At 40.1% G+C, this 26,701-nt stretch overlaps 1 protein-coding gene across 1 annotated transcript in view; it reads right to left on the bottom strand.

The window, feature by feature from the left end:
- Positions 1-26,701, bottom strand: part of TMEFF1 (transmembrane protein with EGF like and two follistatin like domains 1) — a 266,724-nt gene that overhangs the window by 56,698 nt on the left and 183,325 nt on the right. Inside the window, exon 5 of the mRNA XM_044293330.1 lies at positions 2,240-2,336. Within this exon, the coding sequence (XP_044149265.1) occupies positions 2,240-2,336 (97 nt within the window). The remainder of the gene's footprint in view (positions 1-2,239; positions 2,337-26,701) is intronic.

Here is a 26,701-nt window from a genome sequence, read left to right as displayed (position 1 = left end):
CTCTTACACACAAGGAATTGTCTAGACAAACTTCAGCCCTTTCTTCAGCAGAATCCTGGTGCCAGTCATGGTGACCACTGTCACTGTGATATCAGACTACCATTTTGCTGAAGCAGCAGACGCTCCCTACACTTTTTTGACAGTTATAATATAAATATTACTCCTACAATAAACCCATGTGCATCCAGACCATTTGCAGTCCAAACAATCGTAAAAAAAATCAAATCCTTTTGTGAAGGACGGAACCGTCACTGGGGCTGCTGGAGAAGCCTGAGGGCCAGCCTCCTACCGACGGACTATGGACCCAGAGCTATGGAGACGCCCTCAGACCTTTTGGGGTTACAAGAAACTATGAACCCGGATTTATGTGTGGGATTTATATGCCACATATTTCCAACACAAAAAGGGTTAACTCTGCACTGAGACTCCCACTGATTGTGTTAATTATGGGATTAATATAGCTATAAGAGTAGCCGACTCCTAGATGAGTAGATCACCCTATGATACACTCAGGAGATAATCCCATCACATGTGCCTCCTCACCCGCTATTCATTCATTATGGAGGGGGTGAAGATGTCTGTTTGCATGTTATTCATTGTTGATTGCGTCAAAGACAATGCCATTGTGTTTGTTAATTGTGTCACAGACAATGCCATTGTGTTTGTTGAATAGGGTTAGTTTTTGTGTTTAAACTGTAAAGCTGTAAAGGATAGGCTGCTATGTCATGTCCTCAGTTCCCAACCAGGTCCACGGGGGTGGTACCCTTGTTGGAAAATGTGTATATAAGTCAATGCTGTTGTGTTCAATAAAGAGTTCCTGTTTTACATTCAACATAGAGCCTCGTCTCATGTGTATGGGGATTGCTATACGCTGTATACTCCCCTGGCTATAACTCCTAGCTCTTGTAAGAGCTGTTCCTGTTCCTTGTCCCTGTGGTAGTTACGGTGTAGAGCGGAGTGCTTGGAGTCCTCGGGAAGCACTAGGAGCATCCATCAACGAAGGTATGCAGTTGGGGTGCCAGGCGTTCCGTTACACCTTTATTTCATAATCACATTAAATATCAAAGTATAAAAACATTAATAAATGTCCACATTACAAGGTGAATTACATGAATGAGGGACCACTGGAAAAGGCTAGCAATAAAGGTCTATATGCCAGAGCAGACCCACACCATAGTGACACATTCATACATTATAGTTCACAAAGAAAAATGTGTTTTATCGGAGGAAGCCGTCCGGCGAAATCCGTTGGGTAAGTGAGGGACACTGGTATGGCAGGGATATATTGGGTCTGTACATGGTTCATAACTTAATCTTATTGTTAGATTTGAGTCTATGTTACTTTACTTACAAAAGCATTTTTCTTTGTGAACTATAAGTTATGAATGTGTCACTATGGCGTGGGTCTGCTCTGGCATATAGACCTTTATTGCTAGCCTTTTCCAGTGGTCCCTCATTTATATAATTCACCTTGTAATGTGGACATTTATTCATGTTTTTATACTTTGATATTTAATGTGATTATGAAATGAAATAAAGGATTTGATATTTTATAATTGTTTGGACTGAAAATGGTCTGGGTACACATGTGTTTATTGTAGGAGTAATATTTGTATATATGTGGCCCTTGTCGGTTGGTTTCTATACGTTTTCAATTATAATATAAAGTTAAAAAGTCAATGAAGCAGGCAATACAAGTTGTTGACATCACTCATATGTATCTGCCTGCCTGCTCCCTTCTAAAGCTGGGAGCCAGAAGGGGAGCCAAAGGGGAACAGAGCAGAGGTGAAATAAAAAAAAATGATGACCATACCAGTGCTTAATGTTCCCTTTAGGGGCACAAGAAAGACTGTTTACTACTTGGACTGGACACTAGCATTTAATATAAAACTTAGTAAAAATATTTTAGGCCTCAGGCACATGTCCGTATCTCCGTTCCCCAAATTATAGAATATGTCCTATTCTTGTCCATATTGCAGACAGGAATAGTCATTTCTAGTAATCGTAGTGAGCATGAGGCCTTATGCAAATAAATAATCCGGGTAGTGTCATGAAAAAGCAAGAAGAATGGCAGTTACATCAGTTTTCATAATGAATGAATAATGAATAATCTTTATTAACCTAAAACAAGAATTCCCAGTACATTTTTGAGTAGGCCAAATTTTATGGATCTGACCATCTGACATCACTGTATACATTTTCAGCACATTTAGTGTTGATAAAGGATGACTGTCCTTACCCAATGTCTTCTGCATCTTCATCACACTCAGCACCATATTTGCAAGCACCACATTTAGGATGTTTCCTATGAACCTCAGTTCCAGATCCTTCATATTCTGTCAAAACATGAGAACATAGGTGAAGTTATTTCATAAAGCTTCAAATATTAGTATCAAAACTATAAGTACATATTTATGCCACTCTCCTAAAACTATGGCAAATATAGGACAGTCCAGGTTTAGTCCCCCTAGTAGTGCTCCAATAATGACATTAAAAGGAATCTGTCAGTAGTTTCATGGTGCTAGGTTCTAACAACTCCAGCAAATGCCAATGAGTCCCCATATTCATCAACTCACGGCTCTCCCCGCCCACCTGCCTCTGATTGACAGTTTTTTTTCCATATGAATCAGCAGCAGGTGGGCAGGGAGAACCAGGAGCTCATAAATATCAGGACTTGATCGGCATGTGCTTAAGCTGTTTAGCACAAGGTTTTTGCAAAAAAGCTCGGTCAATTAAACAAAGTGGCCCAGCATTTTGCTAAGGGGATTAGTCACTAGTTTATGGCACCAAAAAACTGGTGACACTTACTCACTAAGGCTCACTCACTACACCTGCGCCAAATACTGAACGGGGTGACGCAGGTGCGAGATTTCCCCAGCAGACAGGGCCAGCAGGAGGAGACCAACACTGGCCTGGCCCTGTCAATCAAGAGTAAAAGGACATCGAATGAGGTGGCCAAACTGAGCCTCTAGGAGCAGGTTCCACACACCCCCTGCTCCTAGAGGCTAATTTGCATATAATAAAAGCTATAATTGCACAAAAACAGGTTATACTTAAAAAAAAGAAATGCAGAGTTAAACTCAGGTGACATTTGCACATGTATAATGTCAGTCTGTTTAATAGCAACAATTGTGGTGACAGAAACCCTTTAACACCTGACTTATCAGGAATGACGTAAATCTGTGTGTACATTGACCAGGAAAGATGGAGAGGTCTGTGCTTTCAACTACTAAAGAAGGCAATTTGTGTCTCACTTTGATGGTGCACGAAGTCCATAAAATATCTAGGGCTGAAGATAACATACTCACTGACCAATGTGTATAAAAATAATATATCCTGCTATATTGGATCCCTTTAACTCATGCTAAAAACATGGAAACACTTATTTGGGCTGACAGAATATTCTGAAAATGGCAGAACTTCCCAGATTGCTTTATTTACTTCAGTGTCTTCCTATTTACCCTTGTTATGAGAAGCAAATCAGCTGTCTTTTTAGGTTGTTTATTTGAGAAAAGGGCAGAACAAAAAAATTGCAAATTTCCAAGTTTCAATTTCTCTACTTCTATAATACATCGTAATACCTCCAAAAATAGTTATTACTTTACATTCCCCATATGTCTACTTCATGTTTAGATCAATTTGGGATTGATATTTTTTTGGGAGGGGGATGTTACAAGGCTTAGAAGTTTAGAAGAAAATCTTTTCAAAAACCCACTTTTTAGGGACCAGTTCAGGTCTGAAGTCACTTTGTGAGGCTTACATAATAGAAACCACCCAAAAATGACCCCATTCTAGAAACTACACCCCTCAAGGTATTCAAAACTGATTTTAAAAATGTCGTTAACCCTTTAGGTGTCCCACAACAATTAATGGCAAATGGTGATACAATTTCAGAATTTAGATTTTTGGGCTAATTTTCAATTTTAATATTTTTTTCCAGTAACAAAGCAAGGGTTAACAGCCAAACAAAATGCTACATTTATTGCCCCGATTCTGTAGTTTGCAGAAATACCCCATATGTAGTCGTAAACTACTGTACGAGCACACAGTAGGGCGTAGAAGGAAAGGTGCGCCGTATGATTTCTGGAAGGCAGATTTTGCTGGACTGTTTTTTTTGACACCATGTCCCATTTGAAGCCCCCCCTGATGCACCCCTAGAGTAGAAATTCCATAAAAGTGACCAATGTAAGAAACTACACCCCTCAAGGTATTCAAAACTGATTTTACAAACTTTGCTAACCCTTCAGGTGTTCCACAAGATTTAATGAAAAATAGAGATACAATTTCAAAATTTCACTTTTTTGGCAGATTTTCCATTTTAATATTTTTGTTCCAGTTACAAAGCAAGGGTTAACAGCCAAACAAAACTCAATATTTATGGCTCTGATTCTGTAGTTTACAGAAACACCCCATATGTGGTCATAAACCGCTTTACGGGCACACGGCAGGGTGCAGAAGGAAAGGAATGCCATACGGTTTTGGAAGGCAGATTTAGCTGGACCAGTTATTTTGACACAATGTCCCATTTGAAGCCCCCCTGATGCACCCCTAAAGTAGAAACTCCCCAAAATTGACCCCATTTTAGAAACTACGGGATAGGGTGGCAGTATTGTTGGTACTAGTTTAGGGTACATATGATTTTTGGTTGCTCTATATTACACTTTTTGTGAGGCAAGGTAACAAGAAATAGCTGTTTTGGCACCGTTTTTATTTTTTGTTATTTTCAACATTCATCTGACAGGTTAGATCATGTAATATTTTTATAGAGCAGGTTGTCACGGATGCGGCGATACCTAATATGTATACAATTTTTTTTATTTATGTAAGTTTTACACAGTGATTCCATTTTTGAAATAAAACAAAATCATGTTTCAGTGTCTCCATAGTCTGAGAGCCATAGTTTTTTCAGTTTTTGGGCAAATATCTTGGGTAGGGTATGATTTTTGCGGGATGAGATGACGGTTTGATTGGCACTATTTTGGGGTGTGTATGACTTTTTGATCGCTTGCTATTACACTTTTTGTGAAGTAAGGTGACAAAAAATTGCTTTTTTACACCGTTTTTTTTTTTTATGGTAATCACCTGAGGGGTTAGGTCATGTGATATTTTTTATAGAGCAGGTTATTACGGACGCGGTGATACCTAATATGTATACTTTCTTAAATGTAATTTTTACACAATTATTTCATTTTTGAAACAAAAACAAAATCAAGTTTTAGTGTCTCCATATTCTGAGAGCCATAGTTTTTTCAGTTTTTTGGGCGATTATCTTAGATAGGTTCTCATTTTTTGCGGGATGAGGTGGCGGTTTGATTGGTACTATTTTGGCAGACATACGACTTTTTTGATCACTTTTATTACCTTTTTTGGGAAGTAAGGTGGGCAAAATTTAAATTTCATCATAGTTTTTTATTTTTTATTTTTATGGCGTTCACCGTTCGGGTAAAGTAACATGACCCTTTTATAGATCAGGTCGTTATGGACGCGGTGATATCAAACATGTGTAGGGAATTTTATTTTTTTCATTTTTAAATAGTGATAAATGTGTTTTTTGATTTTTACATTTTTTTCACAATTTTTTTTACTTTTTTTTTACCCAGACCCACTTGGATTTTGAAGATCCAGTGGGTATGATGTCTGTATAATACAGTACACTACTCTATATAGTGTATTGTACTGTATTTTACTTACACTATGAACAGATCTATGCCTTTAGCACAGATCTGTTCAGCACCATGGACAGCAGGATGCCTGAGAAGACGTCCTGCTGCCATGGGAACCTTCCCCGTCTGCCACAACTGAGCAGACGGGGAAGGGTAAGGAGGGAAGCTGTCTGGGGGCTCCCTCCCTCTCCCATGGGGGGCTGCAAAGGCACAGCAGCACCCCGATGGGAGAGGGAGGGAGCTCCCTGACTGTTAACCTCTTCCATACAGCGGTCCGTACGTACCGCGGTATGGAAAGGGTTAAATGGCTGACATCGCATCACAGATGTCAGCCGTTTATACAAGAGTGTCAGCAATGTGCTTATACTCTGGTATACTCACTGGCCACCAATGATTATTCAAGAGGAGGCGGGCGGGGGGGTCGCGATCCCGCCTGCCGCACCGCCCGCCTCCCGCACTGCCCGCAACACCCTCCCTGCACCACCCGCCACATAATAATCATTTAGGGGTGCAGGGGGGGAGATAAATATATATTTTTGGAATACTAAAGTTTCTGATCCCCGCGATCAGAAACTGCAGAAAGCGCAGCATACCGCAGGTCTGAATTGACCTGCGGTTTGCTGCGATCGCCGACATGGGGGGGGTCACGGGACCCCCCTGCGCATTTAGCCTAGGTGCCTGATCAAAGATTTGAGCAGGCACCTTGTTCCGATCACCACCTCCGATCACCACCCGCCGGGGCGGCGGTGATCGGAACAACACATGACGTACCGGTACGTCATGTGTTATTAAGTACCAGGACAACATGACATACCGGTACGTCATGTGTCCTTAAGAGGTTAACGATAACCTGTCCCACGAACTACAGTAATCTGGGTACAGCATGTTATAGAGAAGGAGAAGTTGAGCAGATTAACATATAGTTCTATAGTTAGCATATACGGGTTACACAGACATCAAATATTGCCCCAGATAAAATAAAGGGCACTATAGAGGACCCTAATCAAAACCTACTCAGTATACAATAGAAAGACCTACACAAGACAAACTAAGACTAAACAGGCTTTAAAAAAATAAATATGCTTTATTGAATACACATATGACATAAAATAAAAAGAGACATGATACACCAAATGAAAAGTGCGGACTACTCCTGAGGAGACTGTGTCAGAATACATATATGTATAAGTTGCAGTTGTCTATCATCCCCCAGGCTCCCCCCACCAATTTCTGGATCACTTTGCTGTTTGGCTTCCTCACTTCCTATCTTCTGAATCAACAATTCTTATTATGGGTGATTTTAATATCCCCATTGATGATCCTATCTCCCTATAAGCCGCTCACTTTCTTTCTTTAACCTCCTCTCTTGGCCTATCACAACTTACTTCCTCTGCCACGCATGAACAGGGCAATACACTTGATCTAGTCTTCCGTCATTGCTCAGTCTCAAACTTTAGTAACTTATCCTTCCCACTTTCTGACCACAATCTTCTTTCATTTACCATAAAGACCTCTCACTTTTCTCATGGCACTTTTCTCACTTTTCACACTTACAGAAACCTGCACACTATTAACTGCCAGCAACTTATTAACACCCTACAACTAGCTCTTAACCCAATCACATCCCTCCCCTGTCCAGACTTGGCTGCCAATCATTACAACCAGACCCTCAAAACCACCCTAGATGAAGTTGCTCCAATATCAATCCGACACTCTCGACACAGAACACGGCAACCCTGGCACACACCTGAAACACGTTTTCTATAGCGCTGCTCCAGATGTGCAGAACGCTTATGGAGAAAATTGTAAATATCAGCAGACTTCCCCCATTATAAATGTATGTTCAAAACATATAATTTGGCTCTCAACATTGCCAAACAAAAGTACTTCACCTCTCTCATCTCCTCACTCTCAAATAACCCAAAACGACTCTTTGACAGTTTTCATTCCCTTCTAAGCCCTAAAGTTCTAGAACCTGTCACTGATCTCTGCGCTGATGGCATGGCCACTTACTTCAGAGACAAGATTGGCAGTGTCCGGCAGGAAATAATCTCTCAGTCCCCAAATCATTTCAATCCTCCTCCCTCCAATTCCTCCACATGCTCTCTCTCCTCTTTTGACCCTATAACAGAGAAAGAAGTCTCCAGGCTTCTCTCTTCTTCTCGACCCACAACCTGTAGTAGTGATCGTATTCCATCACATCTCCTCCAGTCCGTCTCCCCGGCTGTTATCACTCACCTAACTACAATTTTTAACCTCTCTCTCTCTCTTCTAGGATATTTCCCCTTCTCTTTCAAACACTCTATTATCACCCCACTACTAAAAAAACCATCTCTTGACCCCACCTGCGCTGCTAACTACGGACCTGTTTCTAACCTCCCCTTCATCTCTAAACTCCTTGCACGTCTTGTCTACTCTTGCTTAATAAGCTATCTCTCTGCAAACTCTCTTCTTGACCCCTTCAATCTGCCTTTCGCCCTCTTCACTCTACAGAAACTGCCCTTACTAAAGTGTTTAATGATATCCTAACAGCAAAAAGAAATGGTGACTATTTGCTACTGATTCTGCTGGATCTCTCTGCAGCGTTTGATACAGTAGACCATAAACTCCTCCTCGCCATGCTCAACTCAATTGGCCTTAAGGACACTGCTCTCTCTTGGTTCTCTTCCTATCTCACTGGCCGCTTCTTTAGTGTATCATTTACTGGCTCTTCTTCTTCTCCTCTTCCTCTTCCTCTTGATGTCGGCGTTCCTCGGCGCTCAGTACTAGGTCCTCTACTCTTCTCCCTCTATACAACCCCATCGGACAGACTATCAGTCGATTTGGCTTTCGATACCATCTCTATGTTGACGACACCCAACTATACACTTCATCCCCTTACATCACCCCTGCTTTACTCCATAACACCAGTAGTTATCTGGCAGCTGTCTCTAACATCATGTCCTCTCTGTATCTAAAATTGAATCTCTCAAAAACTGAACTTCTTGTCTTTCCCCATCTACTAACTCACCTAAACTTGATATTTCAATTTCGGTCTTCAGCACTATCATAACTCCTGTGCAACATGCCCGCTGTCTTGGGGCCACATTTGACTCTGATCTTTCCTTTGGTCCCCATATTCAATTACTTATCGTCTGCACCTAAAGAATATCACCAGAATCTGCCCTTTTCTTATGGTGGAAATGGCAAAAGCTCTTGTTGTTGCCTTGATTCATTCTTATCTTGACTACTGCAAAGCATTACTAATCGGTCTCCCTCTCACTAAACTCTCCCCCTTTCAGTCTGTCCTAGATGCTGCTGCCAGGCTCATCTATCCATCTAACTGCTACACTGATGCTAATAGTCTGTGCCAGTCACTTCACTGGTTGCCCATCCACCACAGAATACAGTTCAAACTTCTCACCCTTACCCACAAAGCTCTCCACAGTGCTGCACCTCCATACATCTCCTCCCTCATCTCCATCTACCACTTTACTCGTGCTGCTCTCCGTTCTGTTAGTGACCTAAGATTAATAACCTCCATAATTCGTACCTCTCCCTCCCGTCTTCAAGACTCTTCTCGAGCTGCACCTACTCTCTGGAATACACTGCCCCAGAATACTAGGTCAATTCACAACTTCTCCCCCTTCAAACGTGCCTTAAAAACACATCTTTTCAGGCAGGCTTATCAAGCTACCTAAAATGACTTTTCCCAAACTAAACCTTTCCCCAACCAACTCCTATGGCCTAAACTCGATCCTCTAGTAGTCCCAAACCCAAAGCAGATCAGCCGGCACCACTCCTGTCAGTTCAATAATGGCTCAAATCCTACTTATCACAATCAACTACCTTATGTGTCACCCGCAATTCCTCATAGATTGTAAGCTCTTGTGAGCAGGGCTGTTATTTCCTCATAAGAAGTCAGACATAAGTATCACATACCCATAATAGGAAGATTCACCTTAGGAGAGCCGCACACCCCGAAGCACGTTTTGGCGATGTCTTCCTCTGGGGGCGCCTGCACTTTAATACTATTATGTTTGGGACTTTGTATTCATGCTTCTCTATATATGAATTCATATTATTCAGTTAGTTACGTATGGTTCCTCTGTGTGATTGTGCTTCTATAGGATTCCTGTTGGTTCACCGACATATGTATTTCCCTACCATGGGTATGTGATACTTGTGTGTCATTTCAGAACATTTGCACATGCACTTTAGTACTATTATCACACTGGGGCCCATACATTCACGTTTCCTTATATATGAATTCAAATGATTTCATGTATTAATTTATAGCTCCCCTTTGGGACATAGCATCTACATGATCCCTGTTATTATCCTTATATACAGTGGATATAAAAAGTCTACACACCCCTGTTAAAATGTCAGGTTTCTGTGATGTAAAAAAATGAGACAAAGATAAATCATTTCAGAACTTTTTCCACCTTTAATTGTACCACTCAATTGAAAAACAAACTGAATTATTTTAAGTGGAGGGAAGAAAACAAAAACAAAAATAAAATAATGTGGTTTCATAAGTGTGCACACCCTTTTATAACTGAGGATGTAGCTGTGTTCAGAATTAAGCAATCACATTCAAAATCATGTTAAATAGGAGTCAGCATACACCTGCCATCATTTAAAGTGCCTCTGATTAAGCCCAAATAAAGTTCAGCTGCTCTAGTTGTTTTTTCCTGAAATTTTCTTAGTCGCATCCCACAGCAAAGGCCATGGTCCACAGAGAGCTTCCAAAGCATCAGAGGGATCTCATTGCTAAAAAGTATCAATCAGGAGAAGGGTACAAAAGAATTTTCAAGGCATTAGATATGCCATTGAACACAGTGAAGACAGTCATCATCAAGTGGAGAAAATATGGAACAACAGTTACATTACCAAGAACTGGACATCCCTCCAGAATTGATGAAAAGAAAAGAAGAAAACTGGTCTGGGAGGCTACCATGTGGCCTACAGCAACATTAAAGGAGCTGCAGGAATATCTGGCAAGTACCGGCTGTGTGGTACATGTGACAACAATCTCCTGTATTCTTCATATGTCTGGGCTATGGGGTAGAGTGGCAAGATGAAAGCCTTTTCTTACGAAGAAAAACATTCAAGCCAGGCTACATTTTGCAAAAACACACCTGAAGTCTCCTAAAAGCATGTGGGAAAAGATTTTACGGTCTGACGCAACCAAGGTTGAACTTTTTGGCCATAATTCCAAAACATATGTTTGGCGCAAAAACAACACTGCACATCACCAAAAGAACACTATACTCACAGTGAAGCATGGTGGTGGCAGCATCATGCTTTGGGCTGTTTTTCTTCAGCTGGAACTGGGGCCTTAGTTAAGCTAAAAGGAATTATGAACAGTTCCAAATACCAGTCAATATTGGCACAAAACCTTCAGGCTTCTGCTAGAAAGCTGAACATGAAGAGGAACTTCATCTTTCAGCGTGACAACGACCCAAAGCATACATCCAAATCAACAAAGGAATGGCTTCACCAAAAGAAGATTAAAGTTTTGGAGTGGCCCAGCCACAGCCCAGACTTGAATCCGATTGAAAATCTGTGGGGTGATATGAAGAGGGCTGTGCACAGGAGATGCCCTCGCAATCTGACAGATTTGGAGTGTTTTTGCAAAGAAGAGTGGGCAAATCTTGCCAAGTGCCATGCTGATAGACTCAGACCCAAAAAGACTGAGTGCTGTAATAAAATCAAAAGGTGCTTTAACAAAGTAAAAGATTTCAGTTTGTTTTTCAATTGAGTGGTACAGTTTATAGGTCACATTAAAGGTGGAAAAAGTTCTGAAATGATTTACCTTTGTATTTATTTTTTTACATCACAGAAACCTGACATTTTAACAGGGGTATGTAGACTTTTATATCCACTGTATGTATTATGACACAGTCTCCTCAGGAGTAATCTGCATTTTTTATTTGGTGTATCATGTCTCTTTTTATTTTATGTCATATGTGTATTCAATAAAGCATATTTATTTTTTTGAAGCCGTTTTTGTCTCAGTTTGTCTTTCCTATGGGAAAATATTCAGTTAAACTTGTAATTTATACATTAATATCTCTGCTCTTTTGATACTTAATACTGCCCCTGTGTACAACATCGGTGGATGACAGCTATGTCTGTATACACACTTATACAGAGAGTGCTATAAACCAGAACCTGACAGGATATACAATACCAAACGAGAGACAGACAGTGGTCAGAAGACAAGCCGATATCAGAACCAGATGGACAACACAGTACCAAATGAGAGAGAGTGGTCAGAAGACAAGCGGATATCAGAACCAGATGGACAACACAGTACCAAACGAGAGAGAGTGGTCAGAAGACAAGCCGATATCAGAACCAGATGGACAACACAGTACCAAACGAGAGAGAGTGGTCAGAAGACAAACCGAGATCAGAACCAGATGGACAACACAGTACGAAATTAGAGACAGAGAGTGGTCTGAAGACAAGCCGAGATCAGAACCAGATGGACAACACAGTACCAAACGAGAGACAGAGAGGAACGAGCAATCCAATAAGCACAGGAATCAGGAGCACAGCTAGTGAGTCCGAGATTATCACTAGCACTGGTGTATGGCGAGGAAGGGGTTTAAATAGAGCACCGAGTTCCAGGATCAGAACCTGATAGGTCATGACTCGGAGTTCCATTAGTCAGAAACACTAACACATAGGAAAATATCAGCTGAGCAACTGCTAATTTTCTCCAGCAGACACAGGCTGAGGGTAGAAACAGAACATTGCATCCTGTTGCTAAGGATGCTGTCGTGTCACTATGGGGCATGGCTTAGCAGCGCATCTCTCCCAGACAGGTGAGTTTGTGACGACACCTCTTCCGTGTACATCTGAAGTCAGAAAAAGCTGAGATTTAAATGTGTTATTTGCTAGTTTTGCTGCATACTTTCCCACAAAACTATATATCAATCTGCTCAGCTTCTCCTGCTCTATAACATGCTGCCTGCAGACTGCACTGCATTTTTTTGTGACAGGTCCTTTTTGAGCACTAGAAAATTGTATTATGCAATAACTACCACCTCCAGAAGTCCCAAAGAAGTGAATGAAGCAGTGATCACACATTTGTACTACTATTTCATGAATATAAAGGACTCTTGGACCCAATTGCTATTGGGAAACTCCTTTAATTATTTGTATGAAACAACAACAAACCAATTGAAGAAGTTTGCATCAAGTCACATTGATCTAGGAGTTTATTCTGGTTGTCATGATTGAAGTTTGAAACATTTTCCCCCTAATATGGGCTATCTGGCATTACTTTCATAAGGGTTTTTGACTTGCTTTGGATCAGCATGGCATGATTATACAGTGTTGCTTGAAAGCACTTCAAAATGTTCTATATTATTGCATAGATATGACCTGAAAGTACATTACATTTCCACACAAGTTCTAATTAAAATGATTAGAAATATTGAACGTGGTCATTTATTTATTGAGGAAAATGATCCAATATCACATATCTGTGAGTGGAAAAAGTATGTGAACCTTTAGGATTAGTCAGGTGTTTTCAATTAATGGGATAACAATCAGGTGTGGGTGGGCAACCTGTTTTATCATGTTTGTGGAAGCGTATTATGGCAAGAACAAAGGCGATTTCATTGTTAATGATCATCAGGCTGGAAAAGGTTACAAAACATCTCTAAAGAGTTTTGACTCCAACAATCCAAGTTAGACAGATTGTGTACAAATGGAGGAAATTCAAGATCCTTAATACTCTCCCTAGGAGTGGTTAACCAACAAAGATAATGACAAGAGCAAGGCGTGTAATAGTCTACCAGGTTAAAAATGAACCCAACATAACATCAAAGCAGCTAAAGGCCTTGCCTATATTGGCTAATGTTAATGTTCATTAGTCCACCATTAGGAGCACACTGAACAACTGTGATTTGCACAACAGGATTGCAAGGAGAAAGTCGCTGTTCTCCAAAAAGAGCATTTCTGCCCAACTGCAGTTTGCTAAAGATCACCTGATCACCAAACAATGTTTTGTCGACTGATGACACCAAAACACAACTTTTGGTTTAAATGAGAAGTGTTATGTTTGGAGAAAGGCAAACACATTATTCCAGCATACAAAACCTCCTCCCATCTATATAACACGGTGGTAGTAGTATATATGGTTTGGGCCTGTTTTGCTGCATCTATGTCAAGATAGCTTTCCATTATTGATGGAACAATGAATTCTGAATTATACCAGCAAATACTAACTGGAAATGTTAGGACATCTATGTATGAGCTGGATCTCAAGAGAACATGGGTCATGCAGCAAGACAATGACCATAAGTACACAAGTTGTACTTAAAGAAGAATAAAATTAAAGCTTTGGAATGGGCAAGTCAAAGTCCTAACCATAATAAAAATGTTGTGGAAGGAACTGAAGCGAGCAGTTCATGGCGGAAACCCACCAACATAACAGAGGTGAAGCAATTTTGTATGAAGGAATGGGCTAAAATTCCTTGAAGTCAGTGTGCAGGCCTAATCAACAATTAGAATATTTACAATTGTGCCTGCGCTGTCGCTTTTGGGTTTTCTCTAAGTGCACTAAGGCAGATAGAGCCGCTGCTAAGTACCTAGTTGGATGACGGCTGCTCCGGTCCAAGGTGGTAGAAACAGTAATGGGAGTGAACAAGTTAATGTTCGGTACCAGCGCTGAAATTTAATTTTACTTTAGTGATTTACCTTGTGCCTAAGTGGGGTTTTGATCCGTAGTTGTCTAGCGACTGTCGGGTATGGAAACAGGATACTGTGGTTTGCGCAGCGCTTCTTCTTCAAAGAAATTATTCTTGCTCAACCTCAGAGCGTGTACGCCGCCCCGGCCGGTAGCTGGCGCGCACGCGAGGGAGCTGTGATGGTGCAGGGTTCCGGGACGAGCGGCGTGACGTCACGACTGTCCTACGGAGTGAGCCAGAGACCAAAAGATCCTACGCGTTTCGAAACCAACGGGTTTCTTCGTCAGGGATGGTTGTTCTTACTATGCTCTGGGTTTATGTAGGTGCCCGGTCCCTGTGGCAGCTGCTCAAAGTTAATTGATTAATCAAATCACCATGATTAGGTATTATATCAGATCCCCTATGGATAGAATATTGCTTCTATATATTTAAATAAATAAACTAAACATCAATTGGATAGATTTTAAAAGTAGATGTCTAGAATGCAAATAATTCCATCTCTTGGTTGAGACCGTTAGGTGCCAAAGAGTTTAATCTAAACATCCATTTACTTTCACATCTAGACAGTTGTTTGATAACGTCTCCACCTCTCAGATTTAATTTTATTTTTTCAATACCCCCAAAAAAAGAACCGAAAAAGCTGCCTGCATGGTATTGGGTGTAATGACGGGACAGGGGGTGACCGTCATATTTTTTCTTTATATTATTAAGATGTTCCCCCATCCTGGTTTTCAGTTCACGCTTAGTTCGACCCACATATATTTTTAAACATGGGCATTTAATGAAATAGATCACGCACCGAGTATTACATGTAATATATTGATTAATTTTGTATTTGTGATGATTATCCCCTATTTCTGTTATGGAAAATTTGGTTATGCCTTGTTTCATTTTTTTACAGTTATTACATATTTTACATGGGAAGAAACCTTTATGTGTCAGGTGATTTATTTTCTTGGTTTGGGGCAATTTCACGCTGGGCGCTACCATGGTACACAAGTTTGGTGCTTTTCTGAAAATAAATGTGGGATTTTTTGGGATCCTATCACTTATTAGTTTGTCTTGCCGCAACATTTCCCAATGTTTCTTAACGATTCTTTTAAGGATTGTAGCCCCTTCATTATAACCAGTAATTATGGGGATCTTTATGGGGGCATCAGTACATTGGTTTGTGATACGTTGTTTTGGGTCCTGTACTTTGTTCTTCAATAGTATGTTGCGATCTATCCCTCTGATCTGTTTAATGGTAGGTTCCAAGTCATCCATTTTGTAACCTTTTTCCATAAATTTGATATTAAGATCACTAGTTTCCTTGTCAAAATGGCCAATATTTGTGCAGTTCCTGCGTAGTCTGATATATTGGCTACGAGGAATATTCGTAAGCCACATGGGTAGGTGGCAACTTTTAAGGGGAATGTAGCTGTTACAGTCCGTGGGCTTACAATAGGTTTTTGTATGAATCTGCCCTTCCTCAATGAATATAGTAAGGTCTAAGAAGTTCACCTGTTCTTTACTATACATAGGTAAAAATTCCAAATAAAATTCATTTTTATTTAAATTAATTAAAAAGTGGTTCAGATCCGATTCCTCGCCCTTCCAAATAAAAACAATATCATCGATAAAACGTCTCCATAGGACCAGATTCGCACCGAGTCTGCCTTCTGGGAAGATGGCGGTATCCTCCCAGTGGCCCATATATAGATTAGCAAAACTCGGCGCGAATCTGGTCCCCATCGCGGTACCCCACGTCTGCAAATAAAAATCCTGGTTGAATTTAAAATAGTTATGAGTGAGAATAAAACTGATACAATCGCCAGTAAATTCTATTTGTTGCTTCGGCATATTCTTATCTTTCTCTAAAAAATATTCAGTCGCTGTCCTTCCTTTTGTGTTTTCGATCACAGTATATAGGGAGGTGACATCCAGGGTCCCCAAGATATAATCATCCTCCCATTTAATGTCTTCCAGTAGTTGTAGAATATGTTTGGTGTCTTTTAAATATGCCGGAAGTTTCTGAACATGGTCCTGTAATAGGGTATCCACATATTTGGAAAGATTGGCCGTCAAACTATCTATCCCTGAGATGATCGGTCGACCAGGAGGGTTAATTGGATTTTTATGTATTTTCGGCAGGTAATAAAATATGGGGATTTTAGGAAATTGGTTGTTAATAAATTGTGCCTCCTCATCTGTTAAAATACCTTTTAATTTGCCTTTTTTGATAAGGGATTCAAGTTTGTGTTTGTATGTATTAGTAGGATCAAAGCTCAATTTTTTATAGGTTTTTATGTCACTAAGGAGTCGTTTAGATTCATTGAGATAGGAATCCTCATCTAAAATAACAATACCTCCCCCTTTGTCTGCGGGCCTAATCACAATTTGATTGTTAGTTTGTAGTGTCCTAATGGCCTTTTTCTCCCATGGGGACAAATTTTGAGGGCCCGTCCGTTTGCTATTGGGGTTAATTTTACGTAAATCTCTCAGTACCAAGGCTTGAAATGCCTTAAATGCGTCAGAATATTCACCTAAGGGGTTAAAATGAGATTTCGGTCTCAGCGTAGTATGTAAGGGAGTCCTCCTTAAAATGCCTATATTGGCAACAGTTTGTTGTCCCATATCTGTATCAAGATTATTGCTAGGTCCTATAAATGGTATTGCATCGGCTTTTAGTATCCTTTTATTGATATTGGAATATGTGTTGGTACTCATTTTTAGAAAATATTTCTTTAAGGCTAAATTTCTCAAGAATTTTTTAATACCTACAAATGCATAAAAGGGGCAAAATCTTGAGGTAGGAGCGAATTTGAGACCTTTATCCAACAGCGCCAGCTCATTATCCTTCAGGGTATAACGACTAAGATTATATATGCCCTGTCCTCTCTTACGTTTAATTTCAAGTTTCTTGGTTAGTCCTTTCCCTCTCGTACCTCTTTTTGTTTTTTTCTTTGTGAGGGTCTTGCCTGGAAAAAATCCCTTTTTACTGTCTTTCTTTTCGTTTTTATTATATTGTCTATTTTTAGGGATTTATCTTTAGTTCGTCTATTGGTATTCCTTTTTAATATTGAACTATAACTATGTGGTATGTCATGGGTTATTTCTTCCTGGTAAGGTGAGACGCCTTTGTTTGCCTGTTCTCCTATGGTATTGGAGTCATCATTACTACAATCTTCATCCAGTGGTTCCAATAAATCATACCGATTGCTGGTTTGGATAGAGCCATTCGTGGTGGTGGCCCTTATCATTATATTCGGGATTAGGGGCTGTTGTTCAGATATATTCTCGCTGGTGGATATGTTGTCTATATTAGACTTAGTTATAGATTGTCTATTGTGTCTTATAGACCCTATACTGATTGAACAGTCATTTGTATCCTCATCGTAAACAGAAAATTCACTGAAATCGGAATTGTGGTCCTCACAAAAGGTCTTCTCTATTGGTTGGTTTACGCTATATTCTGTATTAGTTGTAGTCCCGTCTTTAATTACTATTGATATTACTAGGTCCCTATCAAATTTTTTAAATTTCATATTCATGATTTCATTCTCTTTTGTTCTTATCCGTGTTTTAATTGATCTGGACATTTTGATTATTTCAATGTTATTTTTATATGGTTTGATGGTTTGAAATAACTCCTTTATTTCTTGATTTATTTTGGTTAAGCCTGCTCTTCTTTTTTCTATAATGAACAGTACAGTTCTTCTTGAGAATTCATGGAATAATGAATTCCATTCGCTAATAATTTCTGGGCCATCTAGGTCGCTTGTTAGCGCTTTATGGATCTGGAGTCCTTTAGGTATTATATCATGTTCCAAGTATTTTTCTAATGAGGCCATTTCCCACAGGTCTCTCATTTCTCTAATTAGGAGTCTTTCTAGCTTTTTGATATTTGTCAGGGCTTCCTCAATATTATCTTCCTCTATCACAGTCCTCAGGAAAGAGGTTTGGTTTATAGAAAAAGGACTGGACAAATTTAATGCGATCCTGGCGATCCCCCCATAGTTCACTCATGGTGGGTCAGTGTACAAGCCACTAATGGGGTATTAATTCTATAAGTACTGGTGAATTTAGTAATGGTGAAAAATCAAGAAGATGAAATCTGGTCGATATAGACGCGGATGAAAAAATATGGGGATTGTGTATAAGGAAATTTGTTAATGGTTAGTGATCGATATGCAGCAGAGCACAGTAGCAGCTTTAATGTTTGTCAAAGATAGAATATTTACAATTGTGCCTGCGCTGTCGCTTTTGGGTTTTGGGTTTGCACTAAGGCAGATAGAGCCGCTGCTAAGTACCTAGTTGGATGACGGCTGCTCCGGTCCAAGGTGGTAGAAACAGTAATGGGAGTGAACAAGTTAATGTTCGGTACCAGCGCTGAAATTTAATTTTACTTTAGTGATTTACCTTGTGCCTAATCAACAATTACTGGAAAGGTTTAGTTGCACAAGGGGACAGACCAGAAAAGGTTCTCTCTCATATTCTCACCACTCAAATACCGGATTCCAAAAAAGTTGGGACACTATACAAATCGTGAATAAAAACTGAATGCAATGATGTGGAGGTGCCAACTTCTAATATTTTATTCAGAATAGAACATAAATCACGGAACAAAAGTTTAAACTGAGAAAATGTACCATTTTAAGAGAAAAATATGTTGAATCAGAATTTCATGGTGTCAACAAATCCCAAAAAGGCCATTTTCACCACTGTGTGGCATCTCCCCTTCTTCTTACAACAGTCAACAGACGTCTGGGGACCGAGGAGACCAGTTTCTCAAGTTTAGAAATAGGAATGCTCTCCCATTCTTGTCTAATACAGGCCTCTAACTGTTCAATCGTCTTGGGCCTTCCTTGTTGCACCTTCCTCTTTATGATGCGCCAAATGTTCTCTATAGGTGAAAGATCTGGACTGCAGACTGGCCATTTCAGTACCCGAATCCTTCTCCTACGCAGCCATGATGTTGTGATTGATGCAGAATGTGGTCTGGCATTATCTTGTTGAAAAATGCAGGGTCTTCCCTGAAAGAGATGACGTCTGGATGGGAGCATATGTTGTTCTAGAACCTGAATATATTTTTCTGCATTGATGGTGCCTTTCCAGACATGCAAGCTGCCCATGCCACACGCACTCATGCAACCCCATACCATCAGAGATGCAGGCTTCTGAACTGAGCGTTGATAACAACTTGGGTTGTCCTTGTCCTCTTTGGTCCGGATGACATGGCGTCCCAGATTTCCAAAAAGAACTTCGAATCATGACTCGTCTGACCACAGAACAGTCTTCCATTTTGCCACACTCCATTTTAAATGATCCCTGGCCCAGTGAAAACATCTGAGCTTGTGGATCTTGCTTAGAAATGGCTTCTTCTTTGCACTGTAGAGTTTCAGCTGGCAACGGCGGATGGCACGGTGGATTGTGTTCACTGACAATGGTTTCTGGAAGTATTCCTGAGACCATTCTGTGATTTCCTTTACAGTAGCATTCCTGTAGTGGTGCAGTGTCGTTTAAGGGCCCGGAGATCACGGGCATCCAGTATGGTTTTACGGCCTTGACCCTTATGCACAGAGATTGTTCTAGATTCTCTGAATCTTCGGATGATGTTATGCAAAGTTGATGATGGTAGATGCAAAGTCTTTGCAATTGTTCACTGGGTAACACCTTTCTGATATTGCTCCACTATCTTTCTGCGCAACATCTTGGCTTCTGAGAGACACTGCCACTCTGAGAAGCTCTTTTTATACCCAATCATGTTGCCAATTGACCTAATTCGTGTAAATTGGTCTTCCAGCTCTTCGTTATGCTAAAATTTACTTTTTCCAGCCTCTCATTGCTAATTGTCCCAACTTTTTGGGGATTTGTTGACATCGTGAAAATTTGAATCAACGTATTTTTCCTTTAAAATGATACATTTACTCGGATTAAACGTTTGATCTGTCATCTACGTTCTATTACAAATAAAATATTGACATTTGCCATCTCCACATCATTGCATTCAGTTTTTATTCACAATTTGTTTAGTGTCCCAACTTTTTTGGAATCCGGTTTGTAGATGTAATATTTTATCATTTTCCTCATTAAATAAATTACAAAGTGTAATATTTTTGACTCATTTGTTTGATCTGAATCGTTACTTTTAGAACTTGTGTTAAAATCTGATGTAGATTTAGGTCAAATTTGTGAAAATTCTGAAGGGTTCACAATCTTTCAAGCACCAGTGTAGGTTGTGGGCCTCTGTCTTTTTTCAACCTTATCAATTATAGTGGATCCAGTTTGTCACATAATATGATAATATAGTTACATACTCTTGTAAGATAGATAGATATTTAATGTTCTTGCTTTTTAAAGTATAAATAATCGAAAAGCTGTAGGAGGAATAAAATGTAAAGTAATATGATATGGAAACGTTAAATTGTTCTTGTGACCTTTCTTTCATCTGTTGACCAGTACATGTGACATGTCTGACATGCTGCCAACAGGGGTAAACCAGTGGCATCCCACACTAACACTGCGTGCTTTTTTCCTATAGAAAACAAGCAAATATCTCATATAACTGACCCCAGTGAAATGATACATAGTTTTTGACCTTTCTGAAAATATGACCCTATCAAGTATCATATTGTATCCACATGGCAAGAACAGTCAATATGAAGCTCCTCTCCAAAATGTGCTTGTACAAAGTTATTGTAGGGAGAAATTATATGTTATACTTATGGCTTATCAATAAGCTCTGCGCAGAATAAATTAACAATAGGATGTATGAGACTTAGTCATTCAGTTTGTGAGCTACTTCATTGCCATGTTAGAGCTCAGAATGTCTATTAAGAGCCCTTTCCTTCTCAAGGTCCACAAAGTGTTGTGACCAGTGCAGTTGCTTAAATTATTATGTCTAAAACCGGCCAATTACTGTCAACATTTCCATTTGTCTAGCAGCAAGGACTGTAATTTTTGTTGTGACACTTGACTGCACATCTTCCAACACTGATAAATTAGTGACTGTTATGACTGCATATAGTGCAGTTGTTCCATCAGTCATTTGTTTGGGAAGAACCTGAACAAAAAACACAATTAGTTATACAGTACCCTTTGGACCCGCTGGAGTCTATCCTGAACTATATTAATTTGGGCAGTTACTTAACTGCCTGAGGTGGCACCACACATTTCATGATGCACTAACTGTACCCCATATGCATTATTCACATATTACGATATGACACAAAACATGGTGTCTCAAGCACTAGAGGAAAAGTATGGAAAAACCATGACCCCGTAAAGCAGTATTCTTTAACCAAGGTCTGATTTTATCATACAACAGCAGATTTGAAATGTATAATATTTTGCATGCATTTTTATCATTCTATGTATTTTAAGTCAATACAATATTAGAAACATGAACTATATCATAGCTACACAGCAAAACAGTATGGATGGAAATGTATTTGCATGTATAACTTTATATGAGTCAAGAGCAAACATTGAAACAGTGGAGTTACACAGTGCATATTTGGCAGAGCCTGTTTGGAATAGTGGCTTAGGATGTGCTTACAACAGACCATGGGCCCCTTTTTTCAGGCTAGTCTATGCATAATTAACAATTTAATAAAGCTATGTTCACACCATGAACATTTCCATAGGAGGTATACCAGAACAGTGTCCTTCTTTTAGGCAAGATACTTTTATTTTTACTGTATTGAAAATCATAGCCAACTGTACTTTTCAGGTCAAGTGCATTCCACAAAATATTGCGTAACACAATACTTTTGTTGGAACTCAGTGGTTATTGTTTAACGTATAGTTTGAAAGATTTGGGAGTAAACAGAGCCTAACCAGTAAAAGATTGGTTTCTTATTGTCTTTTCAAATAGTTTAAATGTGCCATGGCATGAATTTTGCTGAATTTCAGAGGTTTGCAGCAAGCATACTGTATTTCCAGCTGCCTGTGGCATTCCTCCTCCATCCCTGTGGGTTCTGCAAAATAAATGTGTGTAGTTCTGCCCGCTCCATGTGGTAGGAATCTTCTGGCCTCCCCACCTCCTGCCTGCTATTCTCTGCACCTGAAGAGCGTGTGCTCTCCCCAACTCTTAGGGGGACGGTGAGTGCACAACCTAAATGGTCGACAGCAATGGTGGCCTTCACTATATGGATACACATTAATAAAATGGGAATGGTTGGTGATATTAACTTCCTGTTTGTGGCACATTAGTATATGTGAGGTGGGAAACTTTTCAAGATGGGTGGTGACCATGGCGGCCATTTTGAAGTCGGCCATTTTGAATCCAACTTTAGTTTTTTTCAATAGGAAGATGGTCATGTGGCACATCAAATTTATTGGGAATTTCACAAGAAAAACAATGTAACTTTATTCTTTAATGAGTTATTTACAAGTTTCTGACCACTTATAAAATGTGTTCAATGTGCTGCCCATTGTGTTGGATTGTCAATGCAACCCTCTTCTCCCACTCTTCACACACTTATAGCAACACCACAGGAGAAATGCTAGCACAGGCTTCCAGTTGCTGTAGTTTCAGGTGCTGCACATCTCGTATCTTCACAGCATAGACAATTGCCTTCAGATGACCCCAAAGATAAAATTCTAAGGGGGTCAGATCGGGAGTCCTTGGGGGTCATTCAACTGGCCCACGATGACCAATCCACTTTCCAGGAAACTGTTCATTTAGGAATGCTCGGACCTGACGCCCATAATGTGGTGGTGCACCATCTTGCTGGAAAAACTCAGGGAACGTGCCAGCTTCAGTGCATAAAGAGGGAAACACATCATCAGTGTGCGAAGAGTGGGAGAAGAGGGTTGCATTGACAATCCAACACAATGGGCAGCACGTTGAACACATTTTATAAGTGGTCAGAAACTTGTAAATAACTCATGAAAGAATACAGCTACATTGTTTTTCTTGTGAAATTCCCAATAAGTTTGATGTGTCACATGACCCTCTTCCTATTGAAAAAACTAAAATTGGATTCAAAATGGCCGACTTCAAAATGGCCACCATGGTCACCACCCATCTTGAAAAGTTTCCCACCTCACATATACTAATGTGCCACAAACAGGAAGTTAATATCACCAATCATTCCCATTTTATTAAGGTGTATCCATATAAATGGCCCACCCTGTACATTAGCAAAAGGGTCTCTAGCTAGTCTAGTCCTGAAAAGGTGCATTCTGTTGACTGATCTTGCATGCCTGACCTAAGCCTGTTTATCAAGTCGTAGCTGTTCCACCTGCTTTGACTTCTGCCTGTTGGATGTACTGAATCTGTGCGACCTGCCCTTACCAAGACCTGTCTTCCAGACTGAACAAACTCTGCCTGTCAACTTACTACGATTTCACCTGTCCCCTTGTTGCCTGGCATCCGTCTTTCAACATGCCTAGGTCAGCTATCATTCAGTGGAGACTACTCCAAGAGGTGGGGGATTGGTGCTTCACCTAAAAATGAAGTCCAGATTCCTTTATAGGGGTGAAATGGTGACGACTAGGGGGGCCACTCCACATATAGGAGTAGCCCAAAGCTTAATCCATTCTGTGACATAGTGGGTTCACACCCACTGTGTTACATATTTACTACCATGCTAGCATGAAAATATGTCAAAACTATTGGAGCATAGACTTCTTCATCCATACAACCAAAAATACATAGTTGGTAACTTTGAGAAAAGACACAAGTCCATTAAGTCCAAACTATAATCCCATAGCACTGATTAAGAGCAAGGCAAAAAAACAAACACTGTTCTTACAGTAAAGATCCCCATCTATGCTGATACTGAAATCTTTCTTCTAGACAACGTCCTGTTTCCAGGCATAACAAGATTATCCGCAAGAACTCTATTGTCCATCCATACATTTCTACATCATAACTAGATCTCCCCAAAGATGCCTTTTTCCAGTGTAAACAAACCGAAGTTTGATAACCTGTCTTGGTACTACAAATCTTACATTCACTTAATTACCTTGGTCACCCTTCTCTGCACCCGCTGTAGTTCAACAATGTTCCTCCTATACAAAGGTGCCCATAATTTTACATAATACTCCATGTGAATAGTAATTTGTATAGAGGCAAAATTATGTTCTAGTCTTGAGCATCGATGCCTCTTTTCATGCACCCCATCATTTTATTTGCCTTGGCAGCAGCCTCCAGGCAACGGTTGATAAAGTTTACTGTTCACCAATATCCCAAATTATTTTTCAGTGGTAGTTTTACTTAATATTTTATTATTTAGTACATCATTTTAGGTTTTGTTTCTTCTATCCAAGTGCATGACCATACATTTCTTCTCCCATGCCTCCAGGTTCCCCAAATCTCTCTGCAATGCAATCTCTCTGTAATATTATCATCCTCTTTATTCATTACGTTGCACAGATTAGTATCATCTGAAAATATTGAAATTTCAAAATGCCTGATAGTGTTAAAATTTCAGGACTGTAAAGACCACTTATGTACCGTAATCAAGCTGTCTTGTTCCAGGCATGACATCATGGTGACATGACTCTTGAGACATAATTACATTCAGAAAGGTTGATGCACAAGACCCAAATCCACCCCATTCAAACTGTTATTTCATGCAGAATTGAGCCACAGAAAATCAGAAACAAATCTCTTTGATTAGGGGAAAGAATTTCAGATATGACACCATGTGCTGTCCTCTGATCCAGTTGCGCCAAACTATATTTCCGTTATAGGGGGATGAACCTTGGTAGTAATAGTATTTGGATAACCCATGTTCTTGCAATGGTGTGCCAAACCACCAAGAAGTAAAGGTCTCTGATGGTATCTATGTTATTAGTGGGCACACTATATTAATATTCTGTTTTATATGCATCAGCCTTATGAATTTAATGTATCAATCAGAATCTCATTATTTTATGGAGATAATGGGCTTTAGATTTAATCAAGTAATCCAGGTGACAATTTGCTATCATGGCAGTATATGTTAAATAGGTAGATAATTACATTTGAATCTCCCATACTAGTGCAATATTATTTTGGTATATAAACCAATTATGCCCTTAACACAAGACATGATTCTATACTTTGGGCTGTCTCCAATTTGAGCATTTCTCCATCTATTACATATAAAACACAACTCCTGTACACAATATATCACAAAAAACAAGAGCTGTTAGGCAACTGTGGTCATAAATCACATCATACCTTACACCAATGTAACTCATTTAAGCTTTGTTGACAAGTAAAAGACAAGTGCTTTCAGTAATTTATGAGCATGAAGCAGTGGACGCTATTGGTCCGTAGCAGATTGCTGTGGATCTGTGCCAATGATCAATACATTCTGATTTCTATTAGGATTTATGATAGTCTTTGCCAGCCATCATTTATCTAACCCCACACGTTTATATGTAATGTTTACTTTCTGCCTCAACAACTGAAAGTGGCCAAGAAGACGATGAAGCAGCAAATTGAGTTCTGACAAAATCCTCTTAAACAATGTTTGTAGGAAATCAAATGCCTCCTAAACAATCATCTCAGCCAGTGTTTATCTGCTGTGCTATCATAATATGAAGCATACCGGAAAGCACATCAGCAACCATCGACACACACATATCTCAAAATTAAAGGGGTTTTCTAGGAGTACAACACTGAAGACGTATCCTCAGGATAGGTCATTCATATAACATCAGTGGGTGCCTGACTCCTGAAACCCCTACTGATCAGCTGTTTGGGTCAGCTGGGTTGCAGAGCTAGGACGAGCACCGCAGCTTCCATACAGCATACCAAGCACAGCACTGTACCACAGCTGTGCTTGGTATTGCAGATCTATTCACTTGAATGGGACTGAAATGCATATAGTTCATGTGACCAATGAACCTGATTTCGTTGACCTAGGGAGATGCTGCATTTCACATCAGAGCATCACAGCCTCTTTAAACAGCTGATAGTGGGGGTGCCGGATGACCTATCCAAACATATACCTACAGAATGCGAAGGTCACGAACCTGTGGGTGTGAACCCACTGTGTCATATGTCCTACTTCCTCTAAGGGCGTTGTGTAAGCGAACCTCTCGATTTTCACACTACCCCTGATGGTGGGGATAGACTTTCCTGAGGGGAACTCCAGGTAGCTACCTCTTGAGGAGGATTGGCACACAAGGCAGCTGGTCCAGGCAGACCAGGAGGTACCTAAGCAAGGTACCAGAGGCACAGGCATTGTCAGCAGGCGTAACCAGGAGCAACAGTGCAGGACCAAAGGATGAGGCAGAGGCGAAGTCAAACAGACAACAGGGCAGGCAGCACAAGTACAGGTCAGGTACAGGTCAGGCAATCTGGGTTGGCCTTAAAAAAGCTAAACGTGAAACGTGCGTTGGAGAGCGGACCGGTGGTGTTCC

This window comes from Bufo gargarizans, chromosome 5, assembly GCF_014858855.1.
Source record: "Bufo gargarizans isolate SCDJY-AF-19 chromosome 5, ASM1485885v1, whole genome shotgun sequence".
NCBI lineage: Eukaryota > Metazoa > Chordata > Amphibia > Anura > Bufonidae > Bufo > Bufo gargarizans.
Note: the sequence above shows the minus strand (reverse complement) of the source record. Positions and strands in the feature narration are given on the sequence as shown.